Source organism: Nyctibius grandis, chromosome 5, assembly GCF_013368605.1.
Source record: "Nyctibius grandis isolate bNycGra1 chromosome 5, bNycGra1.pri, whole genome shotgun sequence".
In the NCBI taxonomy this organism is placed as follows: Eukaryota; Metazoa; Chordata; class Aves; order Nyctibiiformes; family Nyctibiidae; genus Nyctibius; species Nyctibius grandis.
This window is the reverse complement of record NC_090662.1, coordinates 90,185,497-90,208,891: the sequence shown is the minus strand read 5'-3', so window position 1 is coordinate 90,208,891 and position 23,395 is coordinate 90,185,497. Positions and strand designations below refer to the sequence as shown.

Below are 23,395 nucleotides of genomic sequence, written 5' to 3'. Positions count from 1 at the left end.
GACTAATCAATGTCAACTCCTGAAGGGTACCTAATGCATGTTCAAAACCTGCACATGGTCACCAACCCAAGAACAACTCAGAAGAAGTGATGAAGACCCAACAGCTGACATTCCTTGTCATCAATGTCATGACAAAGAATCCTAGGCAGATCATCTGGGCACAAGAACCTTGGTGGTTGTGAGAATATGGGTCTGAGAGTGTGCTGAATGTGACTGAGTGAAATCAGTTTTGTTTTGAAATGAAATCAACTTCCTCCCCACACAATGAGCTTTACTACACTGGTTCTACAGGACTTCAACATTATTTCCTGTATGGAATTGGTTGCCAGGCATCAGGTCAAATTCAACTGTCTCCCTTCTGTTTCTTTCCCTGTAGATGCCATGTGAAGGCTGCATGGAGAGGGACAATAAGAGCACTGATGCAACCATGGAGTTCCTCCTGCTCGGCTTCTGCGAGCTGCTTAGTCTGCGAGTCCTCATCTTCCTTGTCTTTCTCATTGTCCTTTTGGTCACGTTGGCAGGGAATGTGATGATCTTCATGGCAGTGGTTATGGAGCCTTCCCGTCCTCCCATGCTTTTCTTTCTCTGTCAGCTCTCTGTCATCGAGCTCTGCTATACCTTAGTCATTGTTCCTAAGGCACTCCTCAGCCTCATAGTGGTGGATGGCGGCACCATTTCTTTCATCGGCTGTGCTGCACAGATGCACCTTTTTGTGACACTTGGTGGGGCTGAATGCTTCCTCCTGGTAGCCATGTCGTACGACCGTTACGTTGCCATCTGTCAGCCACTTCACTACGTAGCTGTGATGAGTGAGGGGCTCTGCCTCAGGCTGGCTGTGGCATGCTGTCTGGGAGGCTTTGCTGTTGCTCTGGGGTTGACAGTGGCTGTCTTCCGCTTACCTTTCTGTCAGTCACATCGTATCAACCACTTCTTCTGTGATGTCCCTGCTGTGCTGCACCTGGCCTGTACACAGAGTTACACCCCTGAGCTGCCCTTGCTGGCTGCCTGTGTGCTCCTCCTGCTGCTCCCCTTCCTCCTAATCTTGACCTCGTATGCTTGCATTGCTGCTGCTTTGTTACATGTCACCACCTCTGTGGGAAGGGGTAAGGCCTTTTACACCTGCATTTCACACCTGGCCATCACCTTGCTACACTATGGATGTGCCACCTTCATGTACATTCGTCCTAAGTCCAGTTACTCACCAGCTCGAGACAAGATGGTGTCTCTGGTCTACACCAACATTACTCCATTACTGTATCCCCTCATATATAGCCTGAGGAACAAGGAAATCAGAGGGGTCCTCAGGAAAATGTTGAGGAGGAAGAAAATAACCCAGCTGAACTGGGATACTATCAGGGCTGTGAGGTGTGTTTGTGGTAAATTTTAGTAGAACAAATGTGTGATTGTTGGAAAACAGCCCCATAACCATGTTAGGACCAGATTCTCCATAGACTTCACTATGGCAAATATCCAGAATTCAACGTGCATCAATATATTTATGACAAAAATACATCTCTGCTAAAAAAAAAAAAAACCAACCAAAAAAAGTCTCTAACATAACACTTTACCTAAAGGGAAATGCTTTAATGACTTTGAGGAAGAAGAGCTTTGATCAATTTGTGGTCTCACTTCTATGATCACATACATACTCCTGCTTACATTCATGGTCATCTCAGCACAATCAAAAGATCAACACAAAATTATTTAAAGCTGCTGTATTGGTTTCATTATTTTTCTATCAAGATGAAAGTAGAAATTGGAAACTAGGAAGACAATAAAAAATTTTAGACTGGTAAGTTTATCAGCACAAAAAATCTAAAGAGGGTTATTGGAAGGTTAGTAGAAGAAAGCCCATGCCTAGGAATAGGAAGAAATGGAAATTAAGATGTGGTCTTCTCCAAATTTAGCAGAAGGCTGGACTCCAGCGTCCCATCACAAGTGGAAAGATCATTAGTGTAAATTCATCTTACTTTGAATTATTCTAGATAACGAAAATGAAAGTGCCGTCGATTTGACAAGAGTATGACTTTCCTACGTCTGTTTTGCAGGAAGCAATCTTTCCTTTTATAAGGAGATACTTCAGGTTTGGATTGTTCCTATGGCAACGTAACAGCTAAGATACTGGTCTTATCATGTGACTTTTATCAAGAAAGACTGTATCATATAAATAAGGATGCTTGAGAAGTGTTAAAATGTATCATCATAAGATTAATAATACCTGCTGCAGCTGTTGTAATTTCTTTAGCAAAACCAGCGAGAGTCACAGCACAAGCTGGACTGCAGCAGACATAAGAGTCTGAAAGGTGCAAAGCAGCATTATTTTGTGTGTTTCATACATGTAGGCAGAACAGGATGATTCAGACCAATTAGGGAAGATCAGTTTTGGACAGGAACATGGGGGAAAAAAGCAACTTCATTATTTTATTAAATACTTTACTCCCCATGGCTCTTTGAAGCCCCAAACAGACCCTATGATTCAGAACCCACCTCTTACATTTCAAATTGCTGAGAAAAAAATTAAAAGGCTTGCTTCTGTTTCTCTGTCTAATCTAAAGGAAATTCAGCACTCCAGATGCCCTCAGCTCTCTCCCTTGGCAGATTGAGAGAGCAGAGTGATATTTGCTTCCTCTGGGCTACAATCATTAAAAACTATGGTAAGTGGATTTGACTAATGTAAAAAATTGGCACTGTCACTAAGGAAGTTAACTTGGAGCCATCTGACAAAAGAGAAATGTGGAATTTAACACTCACTTTAAAAGTTGTCTTCAAGTTGACAGTCTAGCCAGGCTAAAACATTAACACACAATATTAGCTCTCATGTCAATGGATACCTAACCACTGCCCTGAGCAAAGGTTTAGCTGCGTTCTTTAAAATGATCAAAGTTGTAGTGAACATTTTAATCACCTGCCAGGTCTTCCAAAAATGAGAAGGGGAGGGTCTCAACAAAAGTACATTACTTACTAATAAAGAAGTACGTTAGAAGTACATTAGAGAAGTACTTTGAGTCAAATACTATTAAAGGATTTATAGGTAGTAAATAACTGTAATGACCATAGGACAAACTGAAGCGTCAATTCCAAATCCCGTCAAGTGAAATCAACCTTTGAAGTTAATCCTGCTGTAAGCAGCGGGCTGGACTAGAGACTTCCAGAGGTCCCTTCTGAGATCAGTAGCTTTCTACACCAGAGGTCTCTAGGAGGTATTGCTATGCTGAAATACCTGGCAATAGAACTAAGGGACAGAAAGACACTGAGGTTTATAACACTGATCAAAACCTTGGTAGAGGCCCTCACGTGTTTCTGGCAGTTGTGGGCATCGGATAGCAGAGATATAATTATCATCTGCTGCTAGCTGTGAGAAGATAGCAGGGCTGTGTCCTGAAGTAGAGATGTTTCTCATGAACAACTGCTGACTGAGAGGGCACCTCAGCAGACCTGTCCTCACTGCAAGGATATGGATGATGCCTTTGGGAGGGATGAGATGACTGAAACAGCAGCCAGGCTAGACTCCGAGCTCTTTGGTTCTGAGATACATGTGGGAAGCACAACAAGCAGTGGAGGTTTTCTGCAAAGACACTGTCTCCACCCAAGGTCCTTGCACATGAATGGAGCGAGGAGATATCCCAGTGCCCAAGACTATGCCCCATCCTATCCCCACCAGTATTCCCACACACATTCACAGCACCCTTGGCCCCTCTCCTATGCACAGCTGTGTTGAGTGCAGGGCTTTATTGTACAGATCTGTAGAGGACTCAGGGACAAGAGTGGGAAGAGGGAAGCTTATGATGTAAGAGCAGCAACAATGTACATGAGATGTCAGAACCACTTTCTTTTTAAGTGTTGTCTTTCAACTGCCAGGAGCTGCCTGAGATCCCTTTTCTACCCACCCTCCTTTACAAGTGGTTGTTTCAGTCCTGTTGACCCAGTACGCTGTATGTTGAGACCTGGAGAGCGCCCAAGTGAAGACAGCAACATCACTCATGTAGGGCATGAGCACAGAAAAAATACGAGAATTTCTATGTCCTTTTCAGAACTTCACAGGGAACAGCAGGATCCAGTCAGGCAGTGCAGAGTTAGACAACTGCATATTCCACCTCCAACCAAATATGAATAGCGCAAAGATCTTTCCATGGGCATTATAACTGTCTGGGTTGGGTAGGGTCTCAAGACCCGCCAGTGTATGAGTAAGGTTGGGGACCTGCATTCTACCACAAATGGTCCTGTGGTTTCTTGGAAGGAGGATGCCTACATCCCCAGATTTGCAGAGGTCTGAGAACTGGCAAACACAGGTGTCATGTGGGTTTCCAATGAAACCAGCTAAGACATCTCTAAGAATTCCTTCACAGTTTGCACAGCCATAAAAACAGAGTATCCATCCTTGCAATTAATTTTTTAAAGGCTGCCTTGAGCAAGGCACTGGATGAGAACACAGATCTCATCAGTGTTGTCCATGTGCTCAAAACTGGAGAGGGTTTGGAAGATGATGCCAGAGATATTGAGTAACATTCAGGGTATTCAAGGTCCAGTACCTTGAATGGCACGCATCATTCAAAGAGGTATCTATCTTTACTCAAGGAGGTACCTCAAAGTGGTATCTTGGCTGCTACCTACCTGTACCACTGATACTGGTAGGGTACCAGTGAAATCTCCTTTTCAGTGTAGAGAAACCAGTAAAAGCTCCTTTTTTTAGCACACTGTCATGTTTTGCTGGCCATCCAGGTAAAACATTTCCTAAAAATTGTTCCTATAAATCAGCAATATCCTAAAAGAATTAAAAGCACTTGCATTAAAAATATTTCTTTACTTTTCTAGGAGTCTAAATTCAAAAAGTTTACTAAGGGGATATGTTTCTGTTATGGATTAGGGAAGCTGAAATTCTGCTGGAAGTCCAATTGAACATGAAGAAGTTTCATGAAGAAACTTCATGAAAGAAGTTCTTCTTCATGTTCTTCTTTCTTCATGAAAGAAGAACATGAAGAAGTTTCAATGTAATCAACTCCCCTTGACAAAGGCATGTTATCACAGCCTATCCATTTTGGCTTACATGGAAAGTGAGACCACCAGCATCCCTTCTTTTGGATTCTTTCAAAGCTTAGAAAACCTGCAGATACCCTGTGTTTACCTAAATAGCTTCTTTTGTCCTTTGCTCTGAAGCAGAAGGAAAGGTGAAATTAATACAGCTATTTACAACAATGGAGTTGTAGCCAGTGAAAATGGATGTAGGGATAGGACTAAACCCAGAAAGCGGACTTTAATATCATGAGGGTGAAAAGCTGTCAAAGATGGTGGTTTGTTTTATTGAGAAAAGGCCTCTGTTTCCCATATGTTTACTATTCAACATGCCAAGGACAATAGCCATATTGACTTTACTATGATAAAAACTAGAATGCTATAGGAGATTCTCTTTAAGATATTTATAGACAGAAGATCTACAGAAGAAGGGAGATAAGTCCTTCGTGAGATTGTTTGTGCCATTATGTGAAATTACTTACCCAGCATATAAAATCTGATAGGATCCTATATGATATAAAAAAAATAAAGTCCACACCCCTATAAACAGGCTAATGGGGAACAAATATGCTTAAATATTCTGCCCTTCCCCCCCAGAATAAAAAATTTCTAGACTCTAAAAGTTTTTATTTTCCGGCTGGGCTGTTGTGCAGGCATTAAGTCCCCTTTACAGGATTGCCTCAGGAAGAAACCAGGAACATAGGACAAGAAATAATCAGAAGACCAAAGGGGAGTTGAGGAATGAGGTGAAGCTCCATGCCAGGTGTTTGGTTTCAGACTCAGTTTCACTTCACCTTGCCATCATCTCCACATCAAAAAGCTGACTGAAGGTGCAATTAATAATTCCAGCATTGTATCCCTAACCTAAAACTCTTGGCTCTAAAGATCCTGCCGTGCTCAGTTATCCTCTAGACAAATCCATGAAAAAGTGAGAATGGGAAGGTCAATACCCACCCAGTGTGTACCCTTGGATTTACCTGCATAAGTGCAAAGATATGAGACAGTCTGGTTCTACAAATTGCTATGTAAAGATATAAGACCGTCTGGTTCTACAAATTGGTATGTAAAGCTGAGGGAAGACCAGATGGCTCAGCAGTATATGGCCTCTAGCCTAGTCACTGCTGAAAATCAGGTCTCCTAAAATCTATGTCGTGTTTTATTGTGGTTTTGGTCTACAGTTGCTCTCAGCATTCGTTTTAGTTTTCATGTTTTGATTTAATTAAGAGTTCAAGTTTCAAAAATCAAGTGGGAAGCTGAACTGGGAACAAAGTTGAAAGTGAGTTGGGAAGATGTTACCACAATCAGTGCCTTCTTTCCACCTGCAAGACAGCAAGGTGTCTGCTTCAAATGTCTTCTCTTGATGTCAACATTGAAACTACTCAGGATGAACATAGGTTGTTAATGCAGTGATCAGTGGCAACTACTTCATTCCTGCACAGGACAGCAACACTACAACATCAAGATTAAGCTATAACAGCAAGAAATAAGGGCAAGCTTACTGTGTTTAGATTGTGGAGGCAACTCTAATTTGTCAAGAAGAGGACCATAAAAATAACTGCACATTTGAAACAGGCATAAAAGCTTTAAAATTTCTATTAAAAACGCCAGCTATTAAAAGACTGATTAACTCACACATTCAGCTGTCCGTGTAGAAAAAGAAATTTAAAACCACACTATCAAAGTGACTGGTGATACGGCTGCTTACTTCAGGTTATTAATGCTAATGATTTTTTTCAATGTTGGTGAGGTATTTTCACACTTAAGCATAATTAATCCAAGAGTGGGAAAGAACAACTAGAAAATATGAACAAATTACAAATTACAGAGAGAAATGTACTTGTCATGCAGAGACTACTATTGCTATATTTTGAGCTGTGATTCAATTCCTAAAAATATTACAATGCTATTTTTCTACAACCTAATTGAAGAAATCATGAGCATCTCTACTAGAAATCAAATTTCTCTCAGTCAAATTCTATGTTTATCATACATATGCTGTTGTGTTAGTAATGCTCAAGGAGAAATTGAATTCTGCTTTTCTTTTTTTTTTTTTCCCGCGAGGTCAGTAATAGAAGTAATAAAAAAGTGAAAACTTAATGCCACAAAGATAAATAAATATCTTAAAATGTGCCCAGGAAGCATGTGCTCTCAAAGAGGAGTAGTAAGTGTAGAGCTGCACTTTTTTGATGTATAAGTGTATAATGTGCTATAATATCTGTTAGAAAGTAACTTACTCTTGTGACCCAGACTTGTACCGCTTAGGGCAGTTTTATGAATAGGAATATGAATCAGATTATATTATGGCTGGATTTGCATTGCTTTCCACTTGTCTATCCAAAATGTAGCATCTTAACATAAGTGAAGCCCTGTTTTACTTAGATTTTTTTTCTCTTTGCAATAGGTCCCTTAGTTTCTCATGGCTTCACTGTGGACCAAAACTGTTAACTTGGAAAGAAACAAAATCCCAGCCACCACCAGACAAAACTGATTGCATCACCCTTGAACTACCTGATTGGTGGGGTGGGCAGCTCTCTGCCTCTGCACTGCACCTTGAGGCAGGCGGGACCTCTCGGGCTCCACATCTGCTGGACTACCACGGGGAGCAGAACGGGGATATGAAGGCAAGAGAATTTTCTCAGGCAATTTCTGGGGAAAAGAAAGGTCCTCCTCCTCATTTTCAGAATGGTACAATAATTTAGTTTACTCCTGTTTTGCAAGCCCAATATGAGCATGGCAGACCATGTGCAGGATATCTTATCAGCTACAAAAGCCAGAAAGCCTGCAGTTCAGCCAACAGTGGAAATACGCTTCTGTGCCTAATTAGGTGTCCAGCCAGGGCATCAGTAGATAGAGAAACACCTATGAGTATGTTGCTGATAAACAAGAAAGTGGAGTTTTATGCAGGGATACTGGACTTATAGTCCATGTTTAGTCCCTCCCACTGGATGCCGTCAAGTCCCAGAGTCCCTAAGCTAGCGGTGATCACTTTGTGATCAAGAGGGGTCACTCGTGCTCATTTGTAGGTGTTTAAAATATCTGTTTAAAAAAAAGCCTGAGTTTCTGAATGAAAGAAGTCCATGTATAAAACTAATTTAACAGCTTAAACCACTAGATGGTAGGAGTCTATTTTCTGCAGAAAGACTGTCTGAAGTCAGCTGTTTGAAATATTCTAAGATAATTGCTGGTGGAGCAGAGCCAGAAAACTTCCCAAGATAAAAAGAAAACACTAGGATATTAAACTGGTCATGGAGGTGAGAATAAGAGAGAGAGAGCACGCGCACGAATTCTCTACAGGGAATGAAACATCGAAACAGAGTGTTCCCCATGCTCTACAGAGCTGTCACAGGGTTGTAGAATTAGTGGATGAAAGGAATGAATCAGAGGCCACAGAACAAGGGCAAGTTTCTCCTTCAGACTGAAGTGTGGCTTGTTGCAGAATGTGATTGGGGCCCTTGGGAGCTCTATACATCTATGTTACTATAATACCTTACTGAAAGCCAGTTCAAGATGCACAGATTCAAGTTATCAATATTAAAGGCTGACAGATGTAGGGATGCTTTTATAGTTTGGGAAGTAATATCAAGTGAGGAACTCCAGAGACTTTTTCTAGGTCAGTTTCATTCATCATCTAGAAGGACATTTAACAGCACAATGGTGAAACTCACAGCTCTTTCTAAAATGTGAGAGCAGTAAACACAGTAAACAATTTATAAGAAACATATGAAAGAGTTCTGTTTGAACTGCAGTTCCAAAGATGCACGTCCCAACTCAGTCTTGGGAGTGCCCTTTGACTGTCCCAAAAGTACATCAAGAAAAGACCTGGTGCATACCATTCCTCCTCAGTTCCCTCACCACAAGCCCACATTTCTGTAGGAGGAAAGCCCAGGTGTGTTGTGTAGTGATATTTTCCAGCTAGATACCTAATGTCAGCGATATACAAAACAGGATACTGGGAAATGGAAGGAAAAAATATGCCCTGTGATTCAGAAATACTCAGAGGGCCTAGAAACACAGGATGAGATTTAACCCAAAGACATGCTGAGAATGAGTTTAAAAGATACAGTTATCTTCTTACCATCAAAAACTATGCCAGAGATGGGAAGCTCACTGGGAAGCCATGACAGTGAAGAGCTTGTGGAGGTGTAAATCACAGAATCATAGAATGTGATTGTAAAGGTAAAGATTTTTTGAAATTAAGTTATTTCAGATTTTTTTTTTTGCACTAGACACTCAGGGAATTAGCTTTGTCCAACAGTTTACAAAGAAAAAATCCAACCTTGTGATGCACAAGCAAAAGGATCTTGTCAATGAAACACTCAGCAGAACTGTATGAATAATTCACATACAGTACTCCACTGTGCCAGGTACAGCTTCTCTGTAGATTCCCTCTTCTTCCCTTTGGATCTGCATTTCAGTGCAGAGGACACATGGCAAAGCAATGCAGCAGAGCTTTTACAGGTATCAGTAAAGTTCCAGGCATCTGGGGTTTCTACTTTTTTATGTTTCCACTTGTTTATAGATTTGCTGCAGGTCTTGATCTCGCTGTAACATTAGACCATATTTTGTTTGACTACCCCTGTACACAGTCTGATTGGGAGTGACAGTGGGTGAACTCCAATCTACAAAATAACAAAGCCATACATACAATTTCTGACCGCCATCAGCTGGAATACCCCAATTTCTGACCTCCATCAGCCAACTCTAACAAGGGGGAGAAAAAGAAAGTCTTTCTTAGGCCATCTTCTCCAATAAGCCCTAGTAAATCTGTTCCTGCCTATTCCAAATAGCTTGGATCAAATGTCCTGAGTATCTGCCCACTAATGAAATAGAGACAGAGCACCCCCAGGTTCTTCATCCCGGCGTTTTGGCACTTCTGAGAGTCTACAGACGCAAACTCGAGTAGCCCTGAGGCACTGAATGTAAGGCTGTAACACTGAATTTTTTTGCCTTAGGAAGGATATGAGCTCCTGAGCTGCCCTAGAGCCTTACCTTCCAGTTGCAAATGATTCTTTCCCATTTCATGCCTATGTAGGCCTCACTTACGTAGTTCCATCACAAAGGAGAAGTTAGCTGTGGTTCATCTGCCCCATTGCTACATCATAGATTGAAGAAGGCACAGTATTGTACAGATGAAGACTGAAATGGCTACAAATTCAAGGTATGGGATGTAGATAGGGAAACCTTATATTAGTGCTGCAATGGGAGCCATTCAAATGTGGGAGAAAGGTGGGCTTAAAAATTTGAGGCTTAGCACCATAGACTGAGAAAGATCACTTTAGACAAGATTAAACTGCAATAAATTTAAGATATAACTACTCTGAATGACATTAACATTTGAATTATTTGTACTGATGTTTTACTTCATGTGCTATGTAAAATTCAAAGCTAAGTATTTTAACCATTGGTTCTCAAATTTCTGTTGCCTGTGTTCAAACTTCTTGGGATATCCAAGATGTATGGTTAGAAAATCACAGAACTCACTGGAAGATTTAGATGTGATGGGACCTCAGGAGGTCTGTAGTCCCAACCCCTGCTCACAGCAGGGCTAACTACAAAGCAGATAAGTTAAGTTGCTCACGACTGTGTACTGGCAAATCTGGAACATCTCCAAGGGTGGAGATCCCCCAGCTTCTCTAGGCAACCTGACAAAGTCCTTTCTTTAGCCTTCCTTGGGGAGGAGGAGGAAGAGAGCAGGAGGAATGCAGCCTTACAGCAAGTGGAGGAATAATGCCATCTGTATTTTATGGGGAGGGGTGTAATAGCTGTATACGGGTGGGAGTAACATCCCTGATGAATAGCAGAAGAGATAGCACAAAAGCAAGTTTTTTCATATTGGTGTCCCTTGAGGAGGAAACTAGAAGTCCCATGAGGTCTTCCTACATAGGGAGAGAATCCTTCTGGCTCAGTTGCTGTCCCATGATTTTTGTATTGAAAAGCAGGCACCTTCCACCAATGCTGAGGAGCGTGCTAAAAGAGAAACAGTAATTCTGCCAGACCAGGTGGCATGGCTATCCCTCTGTGACACGCTGTCACAGCCCGGGGAACGGAGCGGGCGGCTGCCACTGGGTACAGATGGATTTCCTAAATACCTGCTGCAAGGACGGCTCAGTGGTTTTAGCCACCTTGTCACAGAGACGCGGACCGAGAAGCCTCTAAAGCAGCGTCTGGGCTGTTTTCATCTCTAGAAGTTACAAGCGCTCCTCGGGGCGGGGGGGCGGGGGCAGGCCCGGGCAGGCGCCCCACCGAGAGCTCCCGGGGCAGCCCCCGCAGAGCCGCCCGGGGCGGCGGCGGCGGCACAGCGGGGACGGTGGCGAGGGCTGCCCAGGAGGTGGCAATCGGGAGCCTCTGACGGGACTGGAGCAAAGGTGGAGGGAGGCTCCCAGGAAAAAGGTGGCTGCCTTTAAGGTGGGTTTATTTGCCTGCCAGATGGGAAGTCTGTGACCAGCCCCTTTAAAACAGGTAAAGGCAGTAAAGCTTCTCCACCCACTCGCCTTGATCTTTCATCATAACTGTGGGCCAGGCAGGGAGGTTGTGCAATGTGTGCGCTCCAGTCAGGAGGCTGCCGGAGAGGTTCATGCACTGCGAGGAGCCAAGGCTCGGAGGCCTGAGCCGGGAGAGCAGGCAGGGGCTGGGAGCCAGCCCCCCTCTCCAGCCAGCATGGAGCTGAGGACCGGGAGCGGCGGGATCAAGCTGTCCCTCGGGTTCCTCTTTTGGGCTCTCCTTCCTCCCGAGGTGCCTGGGAAAGAAGGTAAGCGTGGGACCCGCTGGTCCCTCTGCCTGGAGGGTTGGGCTTGGTCGGGCAGGCAGAGAGGAACCTCTCTAAGGGGCAGGGAACAGGGCCTGGCCAGCACGTGTGGGGCCCCAGGGACACCACAGCCCGCCCGGAGGGAGCTGGACAGGGACTGAGGTGTCTGGGGAGGGCAGGTGGGTGTGGGGGGATAAAGGCCAGGACCAAACCCCATCCGACTCTTGTGGCTCAGTGAACTGAGCCCAGGTGTGTTCTCCACCTCCTCCCAGCTGAAGCACAAATGCCTCCACATATCCAGTCATCCAAGAGAATTCTGCCTCTGTTTGCCTTAAACACAAGCGTTGCAGATAACAAGTTTAAACACCAACTCAGAAAGTTTCTCCCCCCAACCCGCCAACACCCCCGCAGTTTCCTCAGGAAGCTCCCTTGGGAGTTAACCCTTGTGAGCAAGAGGACAGTCATTTTTTTGGAGGCTTGGAAGGTGAGACAGTCTCTTTCACCTACCCCAGTGCCGGAAGGTAGAGCTGGGCTTTACAGTTTCCTTTCCCACCTTTAAGACTCCCTGGCTTCCCATCTGTGTTCCACTTAGTCCCTTTTATTAGATATAGTGATCTTTTTCCTTCCATCTTGGCAGTTGCACAGTGGTTATGAAACATATAGGGAATGGGAATTTTAATAGAGAGGTGAGGAAGAGTAAATCTCTGTTCTGTACCCTACCTCCTCCTGCAGTTAATTCCTGCCAGAGACTTCTAGTCTCTGTTTTGCACAGCGAGAGGTGTTGGGGCTTCTCCAATCCCAAGGATAGCCCTCTCTTTTGCTGCTCCAGGCTCTCAATCGAGAGGACTTAGTCATAACTGCCAGTTCACCCATGGGCTCATATCAGAGTCCATGAGTGCTGAGTGGTCTTTTAAAGCATTCTTGACAAGCATGTTTGTATTAAGGCTCCAGCTAAATGGATGCAGCTAGCAGACATTGTAGAGAAGGCGAGCCTAGGTGAGAAGTAATATGAGGTAGCACCACGCAGGCTCTGGTTTCTGTAAGTGAGTGACCAGTAGTTGGCAGTAATACTCAGGGACTTCTCTGCCAGCTTCTCCCCTATCTCAGCCATCTCATTTGGGCTGTGTCTATGATCCACTCTTCCTTAACGTGTCTATCTGGGAACTGCTCATTTGCCTGGCGTCCTCTCTTATCTGAAGTCTTTCTTCTTTTTGGGGAGACCTCCTCCCATGTGGCTGGACATCCACATGAGATTCCCAGCAGTGCGACTGTAGACCAATGAGCTAGTAGCCCCAGAGTACTTGTATTCCTTGTGCTCTTGTAGTCTTGCTGATTCATTCTTCCTTTCCTTGGAGGATCCCTGTTGTGGGTTTCACTTTGAGAGGTACTTCTTGAGAATGGGCTTCGCCCTCTCCAGTGGGCAGCTGAAGGAGCTGCTGCTGGTGGTGCAGTGGCATGGCACACGGGCTCCGCAAGTTTTCCATCCCGGCTGCTTCTGAGTTCCTTCTCCCTTGCTCTGCTAGAACTTGCCGTGCAGCCCCTCTCACTTCCACATCACTGCTTCAGGCCTGAAGTGTGTGGGATAGATATTATCTGGGTGACGGTTCTGGAAGGACAGGCTACCTTACCCTGAGAGTTTTTGGAGTTAACAACACAAGAATAGTATCTCAAACAGAGAGTTTGAGAGCAGATAGGAAGTGAATGAGGAGCCTTGCCTGGACAGGGAGTCTGTGGCTAGGAAGGTTTTGCCATATGACCATGCTGTGAACACCGCGAACTTGCAAAACCTGGATTCCTGCTTTTCCCTTCTCCCAATCCTGAAAGGGTGTTTCAGAGGTGAGAACAGCAGTGCAATCCCTCTTATCTCTGATTCTGGGCCCACAGCCTGCTTCCTCATTCCACAGGACTCTTGCTGATCTGCACTTTACACTCTATTACTTGTAGTTGGCAGGCAGTATTTGTCAAGCAGTCAGATGAGGGGGTGGAAATCTGGTTATTTAAATGCCATTTAAATATTCCCCCCTCCTAGCTTTCACCCCAAAATTTTTTTCTGAGATGTTTAGAAATGACCCCTCTGAATACACCCACAGGAATCTAGAAGGGAATCTAAGGAATTTTTGCTGTTTCCTGTGTTCCCAAAGTGGGGCTGCAATAGGTGCACTGAAACAAGTAGTCTGTCCTGGCAGCACCGGCAGACCCAAAGGCAGGCACAAAGCTGCACATCCAGCACTACGACTTACTCCAACTCCTCTCCTTTCTCCCTGTTTGCCTATGAAGTGATACATTTTTAATTTCTCTTCAGATCAAGACTTGAGGACAAATTTTGATCACATTTTCAAATTTCTTTGAGGGCTAAAAGTGAACATATCGCTGAATTTCTCCTTTGTCATGTGACTCCAGGAGCCAAGGCTTAACACAGCCATGCAGGGCAATTCTTCAAGGGGTGGCAATGCTGTGCCTGGGAGCTGTTATTCTCTTGCTGTTGTGGTTAAAACAGTCGTTGAGGGGAGAGAGTGAAACGATTTCTAGGCCACCATCAGATAGGGGACAGCCTGAGTCAGAGGTAGAGGGCCCAGCAGTTTGAGCAACTGATGCATCTCATGGCTGTTGGGTACTGTGACAGTGGAAAGTCCCTTCCGCAACTTCACACGGCCTCTGTACTTTTGCACTGTGTTTCAAGCACTGAATAGTACCTCTAGGCGACATTGATTGATCTTTTGTGTTGGAAATTTATTTGATCGCCTGCCTCTTCATCCATTTTGTCTGCTGCCTTCCTATTCCAAGGAAGGATGCCTTCAGCTGCTAATGCTGGGTTCCCATTTCAATAGGCTTCAACCTCCTGCTCCCATTTTGGGGCAGCTTTAGGAAGCAAAAATTTGTCAGGGCTGCATTTTTTGGATGTGTGTGGGTGTTACTTGAGAGGAGGGTGGAAAGGGAGGGGGGTCTCACATATGAGGAAAACCTTTTAACTCCTGACTAGCTGCACTGTCTTGTATCTTCCCGTCCTTCCTCTAGCCATGCTTTTTGAAGATAAAAGGTTACAAAGGATATGGGGCTGTGGGCTGAGAGAGGAAGTGCAGGTTTTGTCTTCTGTGACAAAACAAGGATGAAGCCATTCCATGGGCCATATGAGTTGGGTCACTGATTTTTTTTTTCCCCCCCCTTCTTCTGGTTTTCAGTGGACCTACTTGACACAAGCACTGCACAGGGTGAACTGGGCTGGCTTCCAGACCCTCCAGAAGTAGGGGTGAGTATACACGTTCAAGGAGGGGAGCCACTGGGAGTACTAAATGATGCAAAAGCATAATCCAAGTTGAAGTTTCACCCTGCCTCCCAAAATCGGGCTTCTGCAGCTCCACCTTCTCCCAGACATTTGTAAGCTTTGTAAGTCTATCTCCCTTGCAGCCCCCTCACCTCTGCAGCCTCACCCACTAGCCAGCTGTTTGAGGACTGATGCCTCATTGACTTCCAGTAGCTCTCAGTGATTAAACATGTCCTTGAAACGTATTGTTTCCATGAAGTAATAAAACTTAATGGAGAAAAAGGAAGAAATCAAATAATCACCCAGTTTTTCATCCTACCATGTTGCAAATACATCTTATGTCTCCTTTTCTGGGCAAACAGCCATGGCAGAAGTATTTCTGTCTCCAAGTCTCTCAAGAATTTAGAATCTTTGTCTTTTTTCCTCTTGAGTACTGAACTGAATGATTCAGTTACAGATTTTTTTAATTCAGCAGCTGACTGAAGAAATAACTGTTAACTCATGGGGCAGCAATATGGCCTACTAGGTGGGCTGCAAGGTTCTAGGACTTTACACCAAGCCCTAATGCTGTGTTTGGCCCACAGAGCTGATGAGAGAAGTGTTTCCCTTTGTTTCATGACTGTAAAATTGAGTTGATAGAAGTGCTTCAAAATCTACTCCTGAAACCACTGCAAAATTGGACCCAAAAAGACAGCTGAGCTCTCAGCGATCTTTCTACAAGTACAGCTATTTTGGATGAAGCACAGTTGAGCAGTCCCTCTAGTGTCACAACCTACATTATCGAAGATGCTTTCCTTTGTAACAGCAGGACTGTGGCAGTGGTGGAAGGAAGGCACAAAGAAAAGGGAATTCAGGGACTATGCTGCAGTAGTTAGAAGGATGTATGTTAATACATAGTTCCAGTTCCTCATCCATGCTTTTATCTCTCTAGCAAGCCCCAATCTCTCCTATGGAGAAAGAGTCTTCACCCTTGCTGCTTATAAAGTAGACCTGGCTTCAGCCTGTTCCTAACTCATTTTCATAACTTTCCTCTGTAATGTGCTGTGGCTGGTTTAAATTCACCCCAGCCTCCTCCTACTCCTGGTAGTCTTGCTGGATGAACTGCAGCCAGACAGTGAGGTTCTCCTCTACTGGCATAACTGCATTTGTTTCATTCGTACAGCTGTTTTGGTAATATTATTATTATTATTATACCCTCCTCAAAACAGGTGTCCTAGTGAGACATACATGTAGATCATGTTTTGCCCATTGTTTCCTTTGCTGTCCCCATCAACTGTCTGTGTGGTAATTTTAACCCAATACTACGCTACAGGCATGCTCAGGATGAAGTCTGCCTCATTAAGAGATTGGAAAAAAACACTGAAAAGTGCATTCTATAACTAATCTGATAGAAAGAAGACAAAAGTTTTTTTACAGAACATCTGATTTTTGCACAGTAGGTTCACAGCAGTGCTAGGAGTTAGCATACCCTTCTTCTTGTGCTACATCTGCTTTTTAAAATATGTATATTTAAAATATAGTCATTGTAACTGGGAATTGTAGAAGATGCTGGAAAACATGGCCTGAGAGCAATCTAAACTAATAGAATGGGATACTGATGAGTGATAAACTCACAGAGGATGAATAATAGATTCATTGACTTCTGATGAGCAACTCTTTTGCAGGGATTTATCTAATTATGTCATTTCCCAATAACTGTTAGGTGGAAGGCTGACAAATTGCCACAAGCAAAAAGGGAACAATGGATGATTCTCTTGGAATCAGAACTTTGAACAACTGTTTCTGAAACGATTCTTCCAAAATGAAGTAGTAAATATGTTCGAAAGAGAACTGAGATTAATTCAGAATGTTTTTTTTTGACACAAAAGAGCTAAAATTAATACTGGATAGTCTGACTAGCTTGATTAGTAACGGGCTGGAAACATCTGAGCTGTATTGCATACGGAGTTGAAGGGTGTATTTCATGTAACAATGCTATTTGTACCTAACCTCAGATGCCAGAGATCTCCCATCAGTGAGCTGGATTTGTGTCAATGTGCTTATCACACAGAGGAGGAATTTGCTGTGAGGAATTTTTCATGCTTTATATGGACAACGTCTCCGAGGCATAGCCCAGAAGAGGTTGCATAGTTCTGTAGAGGCAGAATTACACCTTTGTTTTCTCCTCACTTTTAGCCAGTGTCAATGGATGAAGTGGCTTGCCGGGCGTGATTGTTTCATGGTCAGACATGGTCTGTATCCAGTATAGACAATGCTTCTGTTAACACACGCTCAGCCTAAGAACATCGAGCTGTATACCAGTCAGTTTTGGGCAGCATGGGTCATTTTTCTGGACTTCTAGAGTACATTAACTGGCAGTGAAATCTTGCCTAAGCTTAAAGATAGTCTTTCAGTGAAAGTGTCTGTGCTTAAGTAAAGTGTCTGTAGAAGTTTGTTTGCTAAAATGTTTGTGCTATCTTGCTTTGTAGTAGCTGTTTAGAAAGGGTTTAATTCATTTTAGGCTACTATTGGAAACTAAGACCTTAAAAAGACAGATTATAGTTCCTATTTATCTTCCTTCCCCCTTCCCATCATCTATCAAAATCCTTGATAATATTTTTGTCTTTGAACTTTTGAGATAGCAACACCACTTGGGCATGGGGAGGTGTATTACAGTACTAGTGGTAGATTCCCATCTTTTAACTTATATTAGAGAGCGAATGATGGTCACTTTGAAGGTGTCAGGAGTCTAGAATTTACTTGCTCTAACATTTCTTTAAGGCTCCCCATGCTGCACAAACAGCCTGGCTACTTCAACTGGTTTCAAAAATCACTGAAACTGTCCAGAAAGGACTTCTCAAATCCTATCACGAACAAATTCAGTTACCAGGCATAGTAGCACTGCTTCTTGGCAGCTTGTAAAATGACAGTATAAAAAGTTTTTTATCTCTATTTTGCTTTCACATATAATTGCATCAGCTTTGAACAGATCGTGATGAGGAGTCCTGTTATCCTCTTGCATTTTGCTTTTAGTAGACAAGGCCCTGAGCAACCCAGCCTGGCTTTGAAGTTAGCCTTGCTGTGAGCAGGGGATTGGAGTAGACCTTAGACCCAGAGGTCCCTTCCCACCAAAATCTTTCTGTGTTTACGTGATAGTTTTGCATTGTTTGTTTGTTAGCATTCTTAGCTTGCATTTTTAGTCCAGGCATAAATGGTCCTTCCAGTTTTACCTGATTTGATGTTTTGAACTCTGTAATATCTATTCCTATGGATTTTCTGTATCAGTTTATGTAGGCCTATGATACAACATATTGGGCAATCCAATATTTGTCTTTAGTTGCTATGATTATTTCACCTCTAGCTTGTGGGCCTATCTTGAAATTTTCCTTTTGTCCACTATTTCCATTTTCTTTTTTTTTGTGTGTGTGAATACTATTTGCATAATCCAGTCATACTTTCATGGGTATATGTGACTACTTAAGTTCTTAGCCATTTGCACTGTTGGATGTGGCATACTGGGCCTCTCAGTATGACTTTCTCTATGCTATTGAACGGATGGTAAATTAAACACACTTTATTCTTTTTTAGCTGGTATGTTTTCTTGGGAGGCAGTTCTACAGCTGTCTTTGCTTGTAAAAGAGTCCTTTTTCACAGTAACTTTGTTTTAAAATTGGATATCTGTTATTTCAGAAATCACATGAACTCCGCTGCTGCCACTAATTGCCAAATTGTGTCATACTTATTACATATTAAAGGTCCGGCAACGCTCAGTTCTCAACTGGTAGCTGGTTTACGGAGCTTATTTTTCCCAAATGATATTCCTGCTTGGATCATAGTATTATTAAAACTTCCAGGTGATTTTCCTCATCTCCTTTCTAGGCTGCCATTGTTCTCAATCTCCTATGCATGGTGAGGTAGAAGACATCATAATTTTTTCTGCCTATTCCATACTCTTGCTTGCTTCCACATATACTTCAAAGTGTTGCTATCAGTTTCAGATTTTCTACCAGGTCTCCCAGTGTGCATGGCACCTGATGTGCTCAACTTTTCCAAAGTCTACCTTCACACAGGACTAAGGATGTGCATTTAATCCCAGTGACCTAACGTATCCCAGAGGCTTTTCGTAAATAGCCAGTAACTGCAACTACTGTGGCTCTAAAAACACTTGAAAAACTTTGGAAATTATGTAATTCTTGTGCAGTTCTGCACTCCATGTTTCACAGGAGATCTGTTTTCGAACATAGCAGCTGCCAAAGCTATGTCAATGCAATTTGAGTAAGCCAGTGCTCAGATTTTTTTGTTGGTTTTTTTTCTACTAAATTCCAGGCATAGTACAAATTCTACACTGCTCAATTATTTTCTTTAGGTCATAGACTAGATCAAGTACCTGTGACCTGTCAGAAACTTTTATATCACTGACCACACAACAATGTTTACATGCCTTCAGGTCCTAGCAAGGTGAGATACTGTTCCACCAGACTAAGAGGTCCCAGATGTTAGTAACAGCTGATGGCTGGTTTCTGTTTCCACCACTTCTGCTCAGACAGACAGGCCTGGCTGCAGGAGTTGAATGCACCATTAGCAAATTTGCTGATGATATCAAAATGGGAGGTGCTATTGACTATCTTGAGGGCCAAGAGGCCTTACAGACAGATCTATTGAAGCATTGGGATATGATTAATGGGATGAAATTTAACAAGTTGAAATGACAGATTCTGCACTTGGCATGGAGTCATGTCAGGCACAAGTATAAATGGGGAGAGGAGTGGCTGCAGAGCAGCCCTGCAGAAAGGGACCTGGGGTGCTGGTTGACAGCAGTCTCAATACGAGTCAGCAGTGTGCCCCAGCAGCCAAGAGGGCAAACCGCATCCTGGGGTGCATCAAACACAGCATAACCAGATGGTCAAAAGGGGTGATTATCCCCCTGTATTCAGCCTTGGTGCAGCAGTTCTGGGCCCCACAATTTAAGAAGGACATGAAGGTCCATGAATGTGTCCAGAGGAGGGCAAGAAAGCTGGTGAAAGGGCTGGAAGGCATGTCCTGTGAGGAGCGGCCAAGGACTCTGGGCTTGTCTAGTTTCGAGAAAAGGAGGCTGAGGGGCGACCTTATTGCTCTCTGCAGCTTCCTGAGGAGGGGAGGTGGAAAGGAAGTGGCTGCTCTCTTCTCCCTGGGATCCAGCAATAGGATGCATGGGAATGGTTTAAAACTGCTCCAGGGGAGGTTCAGATTGGACATTAGGAATAATTTCTTTGCTGAGAGGGTGGTCAGACACTGGAACAGGCTTCCTAGAGAGGCAGTCGATGCCCCAAGCCTGTCAAGTGTTTAAGAGGCATTTGCACAATGCCCTTAATAACATGTTTTGTCTTTTGGTCAGCCCTGAATTGGTCAGGCAGTTGGACTAGATGATCATTGTAGGTCCCTTCCAACAGAAATGTTCTATTCTATTCTATTGGTCATGAAGGAAATAGTGGTGAGGGCCACACAACCCTCAACCTGCAAGTGATTCCAGTGCAGCAATCCTATTGCATTAAACCTGGGTAGTTCACTTAATCAGACTTCTTGGTATCTTACCCAGATAGTCTTACCTGGAACGAGTGTCAGCCAATCTTCTTTTTGTAGCATCCGAAGGTGATGTGAAAAGTAACCATCAGAAATGCTATTGTGTGCATCTCTTCCCACAAATGTTGACAATGCACGTCCTTTAAGATGTAACTCAAAGGGATGTCATCGGCTCTGAAGCTGGCATAGAGTAGCAGTATATACCTCAGCCTGCTCTCAATTTAAGTATCAGGCATAGGGGATTAGCTCTTCCAAGTGAACAGGATCTGTATAAATGCCTAGTAAAGTCAACAACTAACTGGAAGTATGAACAGCTCTGACTTCAGGGTCATATCCTGACATGCCCTGCTGCTGTTGATACGCAGGCTGGTGGAGATAATTGACGATATTCTGTTAAGTGAAAATTAGTTATTTTGTGTGGATTTGGGAGAGAAGTAAAAAAAATGTTATGCATATCCAGATATACTTTACTCAGAGGGGTGAGAGGAGGGAGTACAAAAAGTGACATGAGAGGAAGTGAAGTGTAAATTAGTAACTGTACCATAGGCCAGATCGCATGAGCCACCAACCAGCTAGCCTAGGATGAAGTCAATGCCACAGACCCAAGTAGCAATCTCAGCTAGTGAACTCAGTGTTGTGTCCTGAAGGGCAGAAAAGACGAGGTTCTGAGCCAATGCAAAGATGCTGTACAACCATGACATGCATCACCACGGCTGCTCAGGCACTACTACAGTGATGACAGTACTGTTGCCTAGCAGCTTCAGGAAGCTGATTCACCCTTTTATAGCTGTTGAATGAGAGTGGACAAGGTTCACTGAACTTCCTCACGTCAACACAAAAGCACCACAAGTCAGCTGGAGCTTTGAGATGAGTCTGCCTATACCAAGGTCCTCCAAGAAGACTAACAGGCTATTTAAAGTAAAAAACAAATCAACTTTTATTATAATACCAACCAAAATACTAGTGAGTTTGCAGGCAGCCAGGTTAGAAAGGAAAGGCTTTATATATTTTGTTGCCTGCTGTGTCCTTGCTGGATGGACGTATGCTTTGAAGTGTGATTCTTAATATCTCTTGAGGCAGAGTTGCAGAAAAATGTGCCCATAGTTCAGAGAATGAGCAGACAGCAGAACCTGGGTTTGATAAACAGGTTCTGTAATCAATGTGCTGGAGCTCTGTGGCTCACATTAGCACCTTATCTTCTTGTAAGAACATGAGTACAAGTTACATTGGAAGGAGATGGGTGGGATGGAGACCTGTGTGCTAGTGCCCTAAAGGACAAGTAATTACATAATGCAGTTGCTCCTCCCTGAAAATAGTCAATGGGTCATTGTGAGGAAAAAATGTATCATCCTACTGAGAGAGATAGTGTAGACAAGTAAACATCACTTCTGTGTTCAGTTGTGTCAAAGATTCCATGATGATGTGATGAAATCAAACTTCCATGACCATTGCCAAAAGATCAAAGAAATAAAAGCAGCCTCTTTGCTGTTCTCAGATCTGAAGTTACAGGACTCATGAATTTAAGTGTCTAGATGTCACCATGCTTCTTTCATCATCATCATCAACATCATCATCATCTTCTAAATTGTCTTCCACACCAGCAAAAGAACTTGCAAGAGTATTGAGAAATGTTCAGTGAAGGGTCACAGAAACTTCATTCTGGAATACTGTCAAAACACCACTGTGGTGCTGCTGGTTTTGACTGGCTGGTCTAGCTTTACCTACTGACAGATTTTTGTCAGATGTATTTTAGCTGAAGAGAAGCTGTTCATCATACCACGGCAGGTATCAGCAAGATGTCTCTATTGTCACAGTCTTTCCTTTGAGGTGCTACATTAAGAATGTAGTACAGCTGAACCTGTAATGTACAACTGCCTTCAACTCTGACTCTATTCCAGGAAAGTTTTTTGTTTTTTGGTTTTTTTTTTTATAATGGTAGCGTGCAAATGCTACTACACAGAAGTCAAAGAGACTCCATAGGCAAAAGTGCTGCCAGGGGAAGGAGATAGAAACCATTCAGTGGTGTGTGTTTGGCTAGGTGGTTTCAGGCTTGGGACACCACTGATTTATTGTTGCTGACAAAGATTGCTGTTTTGGGGCCCTGCAATTTTTCTTTAGGAAGAGATTCCATGGATTAAAATAGCACTCTGAATTCTGTTGCAAATTAAATGGGAAAGAGATGCACTTGCTAAGCACAGGTACACTGTAGCTGGCGGTACTGACTCAGCCAGTCTTTTCATTCTAGTGCAACTGTCTAACCCAAAGTTAAATAAGTCAGTCATTGGTTTTCCGTATATTAACTCCTAACTTTTCCAGTGGAGGCATGCATCTTAGTTTAGTAACTTTAAGCCTGTTGGCAAAATGCTTGCCTTGTTGCTGCCTCCTGTAAGTCTCTTAAAAGTGTCGTTGTGCCTTCCCCAGGGGTCCGCAGGCCACAAATTGGAAGCCACTGTGCTAAGCTAATGTAAAGGCAAATTAAATATAGGTCACAGCCGGCAGGCTCTTATCTGAAAGGAGACAGGGCAAGTCCCAGGCAAGCTGCAGATGGAGACAGCATTACTGTTGCGAGCCACAAGCTCTCCTGAGCCTAAGGATTTGCAATACTGTCACAGTCTGCTGCCTCTGTCACTGGTAGCCTACCTCTTTAATAGCAATAATGAAATTTGTATTCGCCATCATAAAAAGTTTGTTGTTTTTTTTTTCCACATGGAAAAGACTAAAACCAAAAGAGACCACTTTATTGATGCCTGCAGAGCCTGAGACAGTAGCTCCAAGAAGACATATGAACTGTCTCAATTTGTTTCCTTCTTATACCTTATGGCACATCTGAGGAAGAGTAG

General features: G+C 43.3%; 2 protein-coding genes across 2 annotated transcripts in view; both read left to right on the top strand.

Annotated features, from left to right (window-relative positions):
- The first annotated feature begins 376 nt into the window (after positions 1-376).
- Positions 377-1,387, top strand: LOC137664354 (olfactory receptor 10AC1-like). Its single transcript, XM_068402293.1, has one exon. It carries the CDS (start codon positions 377-379, stop codon positions 1,385-1,387), a length of 1,011 nt encoding a protein of 336 aa, XP_068258394.1.
- A 10,280-nt stretch (positions 1,388-11,667) lies between these two features.
- EPHA1 (EPH receptor A1) overlaps positions 11,668-23,395 on the top strand; it is a 35,839-nt gene continuing 24,111 nt past the window's right edge. Inside the window, exons 1-2 of the mRNA XM_068402361.1 lie at positions 11,668-11,758; positions 14,935-15,002. Coding sequence (XP_068258462.1) covers positions 11,668-11,758; positions 14,935-15,002 — 159 coding nt within the window. The remainder of the gene's footprint in view (positions 11,759-14,934; positions 15,003-23,395) is intronic.

What these genes read in the sequence shown, in the direction of transcription:
- LOC137664354 (XM_068402293.1), top strand. Translation starts at nt 377, where the DNA reads ATGCCATGTGAAGGCTGCATGGAGAGGGACAATAAGAGCACTGATGCA.